Consider the following 12,846-nt stretch of genomic DNA (forward strand, 5'->3'; position numbering starts at 1 on the left):
ATCTAAAATGAGATGTCGTATTATGGGTTCATTCCTCAAATTTAGTGTGATGACCATATTACTCATATTATTACTAACTATAAGAGATAAGATGATGATCAACTCAGTTTATTTTACAAACCAAATAAAAAAGTGAAGAGCGAGAATATAATGCAGGAAACATCAGTTTCCTAACCAAACGGGTCCTAAACACATCCTACCCTCTTATCGGCTCGTCCGCCATGTAGGCTACCATGCTAAAATTCCTCCCCCGAGCCGCGGGTACAGTGGTACACCGCGCCGTCCCGCGGGCCGCGGGGACACCAGCCTCTCCACTGCGCTCTGCGCTCCAGGCCCCTCTCTGGCCTCTGCGAAATGCCGCTCTTCCCCTCCACCGCCGTGGCGCTGCCCCGCCTCAGCATCCCATTCCCATTCCCTCTCCACCACAGCCCCATCCCCCTTCCCCTCCTGCTCCGCCGCCACCACTCCTCGCCCCACCCGCGCCTTCTCCCCTTGGCGGCGTCCCTCCCGCCCCCACCTCCCGAGGAGCTGCTCCACAGTCAGGCCACGGGTCTCGTCGCTGCCTCACAGGCCAACTTCATGCGCGTCATCGTGGACGCCACGGCCCCGGGGCTGGACCACCACCGCGGCTCCGACCTGCTCTGCGTCGTCCGCGCGCTGCTCAAGAAGATCCGCCGCCGCGTGCTCGTCGGTGACCGCGTCCTCGTCGGGGCGGTCGACTGGACCGATCGCCGCGGGATGATCGAGGATGTCTTCGAGCGGAGATCCGAGGTTGTCGACCCGCCTGTCGCCAACGTCGACCGCCTTGTCGTGCTCTTCTCGCTCGACCAGCCGAAGCCCGAGCCGGCCACGCTCACCCGGTTCCTCGTCGAGGCCGAGTCTTCAGGAATTCCGTTTGTGCTCGTCTTCAACAAGGTCGAGCTCGTCGACGAGCAGGTAATGTGAACATCGCCCACCCCAATTGGTTACTCAGTTGCTATCCATCTCTATTTGAGCTGTAAATCAGATTGGCTGGATTGCAGTTCATTGTATCTGAGATAAGATTGTAAGGACTGCGGTTTGTGTACAAGGATTCTCTAATTCATTCCACGATTTGTTGTGAGCTGCTCAGTGAAGTGGGAACCGGGAAAATGGTTTTGTAGAGAAAATGTGGCAAACCATTTTTTTTCATGGAACAGGAAAGGCCAGTGCCATGGCAAACCGATTTCAATCCCTATAATTCGGGCATTTAAGGTATAGTTGTTTTGGCTGCTGAGGAAAAAATGGTTTACCATCAGGATTTACCTGTTATTCACATCAATATTACTATCAGTATCAACGGCCAGAATTGAGCATTCCTTTCTACATCTTAAGGAAAAAATGTCTATCAACCAAGAGTAATTCCTGCTGGCAGGTGCTATTATTGGTACCTTTGTCAACAACAACAACAACAACAAAGCCTTTTTGTCCCAAGCACGTTGGGGTAGGCTAGAGATGAAACCCCGTATGAAAACCTCAGAGCTCAACCCCCAAAGAACAGAAAAGGGAAACAAAGGCAAAGGAGAACCGAAAACAACGAAACGGGGAAACACATAAAAGAGATAAAACCCACAAGAACCAGCAAGATCTAAAATGGGCACAAGGAAAGGTCAAACGATTAAGGAGGAAAAGCGAAACTATAAATCAGGGTTCTGGCACGTGAATTGCACACTTCCACCCCTTCCTATCTGCGGCGAGCTCTTTATCAATATTCCACTCCTTCAGGTCTCTCTTCACAGCCTCTGTCCACGTCAAAGTTGGCCGACCTCTACCTCTCTTCACATTCTCGGGACGCCTAATTATTCCGATATGCACTGGTGCCTCTTCAGGTCTTCGTTGGATATGTCCAAACCATCTCAAGCGATGTTGCATAAGCTTCTCCTCAATTGGCGCCACTCCTACTCTCTCTCGTATATCATCATTCCGGACTCGATCTCTCCTTGTGTGGCCACATATCCAGCGCAACATACGCATCTCTGCCACACTTAGTTGTTGGACATGTCGTCTTTTAGTGGGCCAACATTCTGCTCCATACAACATAGCCGGCCGGATTGCTGTCCTGTAGAATTTGCCTTTTAGTTTGTGTGGCACCCGGGGGTCGCATAAGACACCCGCAGCTTGTCGCCACTTCAACCATCCAGCTTTAATTCTATGACTGACATCCTCATCGATGTCTCCCTCCTTCTGAAGCATTGATCCTAAGTAACGAAAAGTGTCTTTCTTGGGTACCACTTGCCCATCAAGACTAACATCGCCATCCTCATACCCCATGGCACTGAAATCACACTTCATATACTCTGTTTTAGACCTACTAAGCCTAAAACCTTTTGCTTCCAGCGATATTGGTACCTTTGTCAATAATAACATTAATGGTGCAAATATCGGGATCCATATAGCTCATCCAGTTGCTCCACCTATACATGGTAAATATGTTTGGGGACAGCTCCTTTAGATGCACAAAAGGTCACCTGGATTGTATGCAATCGTTCTAAATGCTGAAACTATGCATTAACTTTGATGCTGTCAGTGAACGAGCTGATAGCTTGGTGGCAGTGCCCTTGTGGTGGGAAGCAGCTGGTCGGGAGTTCGACTCCCTACCTCGCATGGGCATGGTTTGCGTGTTGTCCCGCGTCCCAAAAACACAGATCTAAGGACCGGTGCACTCACAGGACAACAGTGTCATGTATATGAGTGAGGTAGGGTGTCGGTTTTTTTTTTCCGCACAAACGTGAGAAGTTTACCTTTTATCTTACGCAAAATGCCTAGGGGCTGTCTTACCTCCATGGGTTGAGTTTTTTTATGCTGTCATGGGTAAAAACTTCAAAATGCAAGCACACCGCCCTTTTACTAAAGTGTCAATTATCAGAGACCTGGTACATAATACATACCCGAAGATATGTGTATCATTTTAAAACCCCATCGCCGATGATTGTGTCCATTATTTGGGGCTCACCTGGGGCTGGTAAAGCAAAACAAGGGCCGTCCTACTCATAAATTATTGTTCTTATTCTTGCCCGTCTGCCTGATATTGATATTCTAATCTGTGTACATAGAATTTCTGTTTGCATTTGCTCACTTCTGCTGTTCTTCAAATTTGGATGTAAGATATGTAATTATCGCATTTATGGTATCCTTTAGTGTTCTGTTTATGTGATATGGTTGAGTGATATCCTTTGCTTTTTAGCACTGCAGACAATAGCATACTGGGAAGATAGGTTGAGGAGTTGGGGCTATGATCCACTGTTTCTAAGTGTTGATAAGCAATCAGGATTTACTGCTCTTGAAGAGATGTTGGAAGGACAAACAACTGTAGTTGTTGGTCCAAGCGGCGTTGGGAAGTCCAGCCTGATCAATGCACTGAGGTGTAACCAGGACATATCAGAAGAAGATCCAATACATAAACTAGTTGAACAGGTAATAGTCATTTCATCATTTATTCGATTTTCCTGATTATTATATAACATTTCTGAAAATTTAATTCGCATTTATAATTCACTGAGAATTTCTTTATTTTCTTTCGTTAGCATTTCTATTAAAAATGCCCTCTTTCATCACATAACTTAATAGTTTAGAACATGGTAAATGGCTTATTAGCTTAATTGAATTAGTTCATCAGATTTGGAATCGAGGACTAATTTTAAGTTGGGAATTGATTGGTACTGTACTGTATCTGATCTGGTTAGTTGGACAAGACTCACCAAAGAGGCGCACTGTGGTTTGGTACATGTTCTTCACTTTTTCAGGGCACCTTACAAACTGGATATCGCTTGTTTGATATCTTATTCACTTTTGCAAAGCTTCACAACTTTAGTGGTAGTAAAATCTAAAACCTGTCTTGATGTGGATACTGATATCTTTTTCTTGTGTTTATCATTCACCAGAATAGTAAATGGTTTGGTGAACAGCGTGTTGGAACTGTGTCCAAGAAAAGTGGTAAAGGAAAGCACACAACGCGCCATGTCTCGTTGCTTCCTATAGCTAGCGGAGGCTTCCTTGCTGATACTCCTGGATTTAACCAGCCTAGTTTGATGAAAGTGACAAAAAAGAGTCTTGCAGAAACATTTCCTGAGGTTTGTTTTCATTATTTTTACTATATTAAATTCTTACTTCTAGCGTCTGCCTGCTCATTACGTGGTGCTGTTAAGGCTGTATTTCAATTTATTATATCATTTTCTTACTAGTAATATTATTGGATACTCCAGATAAGAAAAGCGCTGAAAGAGAACGAGCCCAAAAAATGCTTATTTAATGATTGTGTTCACCTGGGTGAGCATGGATGTGCTGTGAAGGGGGACTGGGAAAGGTATCCATACTATCTCCAGATGCTTGATGAGATCAAAATTAGAGAAGAAATCCAGCTACGGACATTTGGAACAAAAAGAGAAGGTGATGTCAGGTATGCTAAGGCATATATACAGATAGTCCTATCTTCTTTCTTTTCTTTTTAATGGTAGAGCCTAGATGGTATAATATTCTCCTGTAATCATGGTCACATAGTTTACTTTGTACACATTGAAATTTAGTTTCCTAGAAAGTTCACTTGCATAAGCAAATGTCCTAGTAACTTTGTCACAGGTGTAACTTTCTTTTATTTGACAAACTGGTATAACAGTAGTGTACTTAATTATGGTAAACAAATAACCAGTTCTGGCATAACATATATGTGGGAAACCCTAACCCTAATCAGGGTTGGGTGATGTATTAATTGACCAAGTTAGTTGGGACTGACCCATTACATAGGGGTGAGACTGTAATTACAAGAGGCTAACCCTAAAACCCTAACGGGTACTCTAACACCCCTTGCTGTCTCAACTCTATCATGTACAAATGTTGAGACTAGATTGAAAATCGGTGAATACACTCGACGGTAACCCCTTGGTGAAGATGTCGGCGAACTGTAGCGTGGTGGGGACGCTGAGAACCCAAACGTCACCGGCAGCGACATGCTCGCGGACGAAGTCAGGTCAATCTCCACGTGCTTTGTGCGCTGATGTTGCACGTGATTGGTGGAGAGGTAGACCGTGTGATGTTGTTGCAATAGACGAGGGTGGCGCGCTGGAGGGGACTGTGGAGCTCCTGTAGTAGCTGGCGCATCCAGGAGGCCTTTGCCATGCCGTTGGCCACGACGCGGTACTCGACATCTGCGCAGGAGTGGGAGACAACGGGTTGCCGCTTGGCGGCCCAGGAGACGAGGTTGGTGCCTAGGAACATGGCATAACCGGAAGTGGACCGACGTGTGTCGGGACAGCCAACCAGTCGGCGTCGGTGTAGACCACGAGCTCCGACGTCGGAGAGGGTTGGAGTAGAAGGCCATAGTCGAAGGAGCCACGGAGGTAGCGTAGGATCCGCTTGAGAGCGGTGAGGTGGCGTTCCTGTGGGGTGTGCATATGCAGGCACACCTGTTGGACGACGTAGGCGATGTCGGGCCTGGAGAAGGTCAGGTACTGGAGCGCGCCGGTTAGGCTTCGGTAGGACATCGCGTCGGCGATCGGGGCCTGTCGTCCTCAGAGAGCTTCACCTGAGTGTCGACAGACGTGGAGCAGGGCTTTGCAGTCGGACATGCTAGCCCGCTCCAGGATGTCAATGGTGTACTGGCGCTGGTGGAGGAAGAGACCCTAAGGTCGGCGCTCGACGGTGATACCGAGGAAGTGGTGAAGAGGCCTCGAGTCCTTCATCGCGAACTCCCGCTGAAGGGTGGCGATCATGCACTGTAGAAGGTTGACGGTGGATGTCGTGAGCACAATGTCGTCGACGTAGAGCAGGAGGTAGATGGTGTCGTCGCCACGCCAGTAGATGAACATGGGTGTGCCCGACTTGGCCTCGACGAAGCCGATGGAGGCCAATAGGAGGCGAAGCGATTGTACCATGCACGCAGCGTCTGCTTGAGGTCGTATAGGGAGCGGTTTAGCCGGCTGACCAGGTCCGGACGAGCGGTGTCGAAGCCGGTGGGCTGACTGCAGTAGACAGTCTCCATCAGAGTGCCATGGAGGAAGGCATTCTTGACATCGAGCTAGTGGATCGCCCAGTCCTGGGAGAGGATGACTCGAACGATGGCGAACTTGATGACGGGGCTGAAGCTCTCGTCGTAGTCCACTCCGGGGCACTGGGTGCGGTCGAGGGAGCCGTTTGAGGTCAGCTTGTGGCGAAAGAGCCACTTGCCAGTGACCACGTTGGTGCCTGGTGGACTCGGCACCGGGTTCCAGGTGTGGTTGGCTAGCAGGGCCGGGTACTCCTCCATAGCGTGACACCAGTGGGGGTCGACGAGGGCCGCGCGAACGGAGGAGGGGACCGGGGAAGCATCCAAAGGAGTGGCAGCCGTGTCGGCCGCCAGGATCAGCCAGTCGATAGGGCGGAGAACGCCGACTGCGTGGCAAGTCACCATCGGGTGGACGTGCCCGGGGTCGCGGTGGATGGCGACTGGGGGTACACGGGAGGCTCGGTGCGGGCTGATGGGTCGTTCAGGACCGAGGGAGGGGCCAACTCGTGGCGGTGGTAGACGAGGGCAGGGTCGGCGAAGCGAGCCGCGCTTGTCGACAGTGCTGGTTCAGCGGGGGCGAGGCAGTGGCTCGCCCGCGGCGGTGGTAGACGAGAGCGGGGTTGGCAAAGCGGTTCACGCTCGTTGACGGTGCCGCGCGTGGTGCGGGAGGGGTCGACGTGGCCGCGCGGGGCACGAGGAGAGACGCGAGAGGGGGCGTCGAGGCCACGTGTGGCGTGGGTAACGGCGCAAGGCGAGGCGTTTGGGCTACATGTGATGAACAGGAGGGAGTGACCGAGGTGGAGGGGGAAACGGATCGGACTCAAGGAGAGAGTCGAGATCGATGGGTGGGGAGGAGCCAGCAAGGGGAAACACATCTTCGTCGAAAACGACGTGACGAGAGATGAGTATGCGGTTGGTGACGAGGTCAAGACAGCGATACCCCTTGTGGTTAGGGGAGTAACCGAGGAAGAGGCAGTGGGTGGAGCGAGGAGATAGCTTATGGGGAGCGGTGGCGGAAGTGTTGGGATAGCAGGCACAGCCGAACACGCGAAGGTGGTTGTAGGAGGGGGCTGTGCCATACAGGGCGAAGTGGGGGTGGGATGGCTCACCGCCTTCGAGGGGAGGCGCTTGAGGAGATGTGTAGCGGTGTTCAGAGCCTCTGCCTAGTAGCTGGTAGGGAGAGACGCCTGAAAGAGGAGGCAACAGATCATGTTGGTGGTGGTGTGAATGATGTGTTCTGCCTGGTCATTCTAGGAAGAGATGTAAGGGCACGAGAGACACATCTGAACACCGTGGGAGAGGAAGAAGGAGCAAGAGGAGTTGTTGTCGAACTCGCGGCTGTTATCACACTGAAGGGCACGAACCGGACGACGAAACTAGGTGGAGACCCAAGCGAAGAAGTGAGTGAGGGTGGTGAACGTGTCGGACTTTAGCCGAAGGGGAAAAGTCCAAAGAAAGTGAGAAAAATCATCTAAAATCACCAAGTAGTATTTATATCCAGAAAGATTGAGTACAGGAGAAGTCCATAGATCACAATGAACTAAATCAAAATCCTGCTCAACTCTAGAAGATGTAGGAAATGAGACACAAGTGTGTCGGCCTAGCTGACAAGCATGAAAGAGGTCCTCAGAATGTCCCCTACCACATGAAATATTTAAACTACTGTTGAGCTTGGTCATGACGTCGGGTCCTGAATGGCCGAGACGACGATGCCAAGTGGTGGAGGAGGTGGTGGAGACCAGGACGGGTGGGGAGGACGCACCGGTGGAGGAAGCTGAAGCGTGTAGATGGGCCCGAGCTTTCACAGTGGGCGAGGGGGTCCTGGTGGCCATATCCTTCACATGGAAACCCAAAGGGTCAAACTCAATGGAACAAGAATTGTCGGTGGTGAACCGACGAACAGAAAGAAGGTTGTGAGTAATGTGAGGAGCTACGAGAACGTCGTTGAGATAGAACGGTCTGAGGAAAACTGAGACACCTACTGAGGTGACTGGCAGAGTGGAACCTTTTCCAATGACGATCGAGGAGGGATGAGAGGGATGGGGGGAGGAGTGGGATAACGTGCCCGTGGTGGTGGTGTGACGCATCAGAGTCGACCACCTAGTCGGACGGGGGTGGTGTCACCACCAGTGCTGAAGGCGGCAGCAAGGGCAGCTGGGTCCCACCCTCCAGCTGTCGGAGTGGGGGTCCCCGGTGGCGGGAGCTGGGGCGGAGTCGGAGTCGTCGGGGGCACGCTGTAGGGAGGCGCGGTCAGGAGGGCCGGCGTAGGAGGGAGGGAGGCACTCGGGGCCTGGCCCGGCTACATGGCGATGGTCCCGGTCCAGGTGTTGTAGAATGACGGTCACGCCTGGCCACCACCTTGGCCAGAGGGACCACCCCGGGTGGAGCCGCTGTTACCGTGGCCGCCCTTGCGGGAACGACGACCTCCGTCGGCGTTGGAAGCCAGACGAGGGGCCGTAGGGGCGGCGGGTGGAGTGCGGGTAGTGACCCCAGTCGACGCAGGGCGAGGGTCTTGGCCCCCCGAGGTTGCTTGACCGCCGGGAGGAGCACTGTAGAGGGTCGACGCTGGAGCAGGGGCCTCAGTCTCCAAGGTGAGCTCCTCGAGGAGAAGCTTGTTGCGGACAGCGTAGAAGGTGGCCGTAGCGGGAGCTGAGGCCACATAGAAGGTTCAACACCAAGGTACGGTCGACGATGGGCTTGCCGAGATCACGGAGAGAGTCCACCATTCCCTTCATTTGGCGGCAGTATTCTCCAACGGAGAGATCCCCCTGAGAGAACTGGTGAAACTGGTTTTCGAGGTGGAGCGTCCGAGCTTCCCAATTCCCGAGAAACTGTCCCTCGAGAGCGAGCCATGCCTGGCGAGCACTGTCTGCCTGGTCGTGGATGATGTCCTGTAGCTCAACGGTGATGGTGCCGTAGAGCCACGAGAGGACCATGCTGTCCATCTGGTACCACGATGGAAACAGCGGGGCGACGAGGTTATTGAGGACGTGGTCGGTGAGAGCGTAGCGTCAAAGCGTGAGAACGACCTGAGCCCGCCAACGAGGGTAGTGGGAGGATGACGGGTCCAACGCAATGGACACGAGGGACCGAATGTTGTGCATCCCGACGGTCTGAGCGTGGAGGGCGGCGATGTGGTAGGCGTCGAGTTCAGAGGCGTGGGGGGCCTCTAGAGTGACCGGAGGTGCCTCATGGGCGACCGGAGGATGGACGAGGATGAGGTGCTGCGCGGTGGCCATCTGGGCGGTCAGGGTGGCGTCCATGGCACGCTCTTGCTCCTAGGCGAGGGACGCGGCGCGCTCGCGCTCCTGCGAGGCAGCCATGACGACTTGGATGGTGGCGATGGCGGCAACCAATGCGGAGTCGGTGGCGGGCGCCGTGGGAGCCCAAGTGGGGTTGGCGACGAGTGGGCGAGTGGTGGGGAGGCCGCGAGGCGGCTATCGGGAGAAGCAGGCTGGCGAGAGAGGTCTCGATTCCATAGCGGTGGCGAGGGCGCCGTTGCACGTCGGGTAACCCGGGAGGCCGAGCCCAGAGGGGAGGAGCCCGGCTGCACACGCGCTGGCCGCGTTGGTAGCAGCGGCTGCACTGGGCGCGAGAGGGCTGAGCGCAGTGGTGGTGTGGACCACAGCGGCTGCACTGGCCGCGTTGGTAGCAGCGGCTGCACTGGGCGCGAGAGGGCTGAGCGCAGTGGTGGTGTGGACCACAGCGGCTGCGCTGGCCGCAACCGCGAAGCTGTACGCAGCAGGGTCGGGGATGAGGGCCGGACCAGTGCTGGTGGTGGCGGCGGCGGCGGCGGCGGCGGCTGCAGCCACGGCGGCCTGCAGGGCCGTGACGGCGTCGACGGGGGAGTCCATCAGGCGCAGGCGGACTGGCGGCGGGGAAGAAGAGCCGGCACACAGGGGACCGACGACGGGGAAGAAGAGGGGCGCGGCCGGCGGTGGGGCACAGGGGATCGACCGGTGGTGGGGTCGCCGGCGGCTCGGAGAAGAGGGCCGCGGCTTGGGGGCCGGCGGCGGGGAAGCGGGGCCGGCGACTTGTGGGCGCCGTTGATGGAGAGGGCCGGCCTTGGGTGGGTGCCGACACCTGGCTTGGGGGTCGACGACTGCTGGAGGGGGAGGGTGGGGAGAGGGAAGTGAAAAAAAAACAACCTAGCTTTATATCATATCGGAAACCCCAACCCTAACTCATGGTTGGTTGGGTGATGTATTAATAGACCAAGTTATTTGGGCCTGGTTCATTACACAGAGGTGAGACTATAATTATAAGGGGCTAACCTTAGAACCCTAACGGGTACTCTAACAATATCAAGTGAATAAAACGTAGCATTAGGAAGTATTGCTTTGTTCTTTCCATGATTGATAAAGTGAACCCAGGAAAGCTAGAATGTTGGTGTATCAAATCTGCCAAAGTTCTTAGATGAACAACTGTTTGATAATTGTAATGCGTTTACCATATGATGATGATTCTGATGGTGGCTATTCAAAGAGCTATACTGACCTGCCATGGTTGAATTTTTTAGAGGGCTGTTATTTTTCCAGCACCATACTCTTGTTAAACAGTTGTAGAAGGGATCCTGACAAAAAGTTTGGTCATGTAGCCGTTTTTTTCATATATCGCACATACATTCCAGAAGATGTCTTGGTCTTTAGTACTGTATAATAATGCAGAGTGACAATTCACTAACACCATATATATGAATGGTATTAGACTAAACAAATGAAGTTTGTCATCGTTTCTTGATATTAGTTTCTTGTACTCAGCTTCTACCCTTAGGGCTAGTTTGAAAACTCAAATTCTTTTGGTCTTGGGGCCTTGTTCGGTTGACCAGGGTTCATAGGGGATTTTGGGGATTAAATCTCTTTCTATTCATTTTTGACTAGTAAAAGATTTAATCTCCTCTAATCCTCTTCAATCCCCTCCTAACCAAACGAGCACTGGGGATTGGAGGGGTTTCCTCAATCCCCTCCAATTCAAGGGAATTCGAGTTTCCAAACTAACATGCTAAATCTCGGGTCCTACTAATGAAGTGCATCCATCTCGATTCAGGTACAAAACAGGTGTCATGGGGGTGAAGCAAGCAGAGCCTCGTCTTGAACTCAAGAAGCACAGGAGGGTGTCTAGAAAGAAGATTAACCAATCGATTCTTGACGAAATCGAAGATGATGTTGATGACCTCGATGATGACTACCAGTTTGACGTCAAGCAGCGTTCTAGGAAATGATAATCTTTTTTCATCTGATGATCTAACGGCATGAAGGAACCTTTGGGTGCTGTACACAGTTGGTTTTGTAGTGCCACCACCATGCCCTTGAGCAGTATGCTGATCACTGTAAGTAGAAGCGTAATGGCCGGAACCCGGGGTGTCTTGACGTTGCTCCAGACGTTTTTCTTTGCGGTAGAACGTTAAGGGCATGTTTGGAAACATAATTTTTTTAGTATCAAGATAATACCGTGATGGCAACGACTGCTATACAAGCAGTCTTTCTATGCAAGCGTGCAAGCAAACCATCTAATCTATTAGATTGTGATTAACCGTAGGTCATATTTAACACTTAAACTCTTCCACCACCAGCTCAATAATCTTTATAAAAAACCTTTAACAAACTATGGTTGTATCTGTAGTTGGATCGTAATCTAATTTATGTATACCATGATATTCTATACTAAGGGTTGGTTTTGAAATCCTATTTTTTTAAGGGTTTTCTATTTTCTTAGAAATTACTTTATTTTTATTGGAAAAATAGAAATCATTTAGGAAAATAGAGTTTCTAAACTAGTCCTAAAAAGCCCTAAAAGGTGTTTGGCAGCACATACATTATTTCACCAATACCATGCTATTTTTTGGACAAAGTTTTTTTTTCTTGCACGTAGCTACATTTTCCTATTTTCCTACACTGTAACTAAATAGTGTATTTCTAAACAAGTGTCATACACTGTAACTACATAGTGTGTTTCTAAACAAGTGTTAGATTGATTTATATAAAAGATACCATAATTATATCATGGCATACAATAAACTATGACATTATAAAACGTGGTTTCGAAAACAGAGTTTCTAAACGGCCCTGAGAATGAAAATTGTTGCGCAATAAAATATTCCGTGCAATTGTCGTCCAGTCAAACTACTAAAATTTAAGTTTTTTCTTACAAAATATATGTACCTCATTATTTATTACGCCATTGTATTAACCAATATATTAAATTTTAAGCTCTAAACTCATTTTATATTATAAGATATAACAAAAGAAAATTCTATCTAGATATATCTTCTAACATATGATGAATATGGGATGAATTTAGAACTTAACATTTGATATATTGATAAAGATACAGTAAATAATAAAGGAGAACTTAAAATTTGTTATATAGATGAAGTCGAGGGGGTCTCGATAATCTTCTTTGGTAACTCCTAAGGTTTCTTGCTAGCACGGTCAGGCTTCATCATTCTCTGCTTCTTTGGGGAGGGGATTTTGGCCTCGTGTGTGAGGACTCCCCTTCTTAGCCTCTTTTATTTTTTTGCTTCGTACCCATTTCCGTCTTCTTCTATTCCTTACAGATCTCACTACTTGTCTCTTCATAATACTAACGATTCTTTTCCTTTTTACGCTAGTAGCTTCTTCAGAAATCTTCGGGTAGTCTGGATAATCAAACTATAGGGCATCCATAATGCTATTCAACCTTCGTTTCTCTCGATTACCGAAGGCTACAACCATTAATTGATCTTCCTTCTTTGCAAAATTACCCAAGCTTTCATTACACATTGTTTCATTCATTTCCAGCCATTCGATACATGGCTCCTTGAATACATCCTGAAATTTAAAATGGTACGGTAATCGTCCAAGGTTTCACTT

At 50.2% G+C, this 12,846-nt stretch overlaps 1 protein-coding gene across 1 annotated transcript; it reads left to right on the plus strand.

The window, feature by feature from the left end:
• The first annotated feature begins 209 nt into the window (after positions 1-209).
• On the plus strand, positions 210-11,510 carry LOC100285891 (Small ribosomal subunit biogenesis GTPase RsgA 1, mitochondrial-like). Its single transcript, NM_001158781.2, has 5 exons — positions 210-936; positions 3,211-3,432; positions 3,900-4,088; positions 4,221-4,414; positions 11,042-11,510. Exons 1-5 carry the CDS (start codon positions 355-357, stop codon positions 11,214-11,216), a joined length of 1,362 nt encoding a protein of 453 aa, NP_001152253.2. The 5' UTR covers positions 210-354; the 3' UTR covers positions 11,217-11,510.
• The last annotated feature ends 1,336 nt before the right edge of the window (positions 11,511-12,846 follow it).

Source organism: Zea mays, chromosome 10 (genome assembly GCF_902167145.1).
Source record: "Zea mays cultivar B73 chromosome 10, Zm-B73-REFERENCE-NAM-5.0, whole genome shotgun sequence".
Taxonomy (NCBI): Eukaryota; Viridiplantae; Streptophyta; class Magnoliopsida; order Poales; family Poaceae; genus Zea; species Zea mays.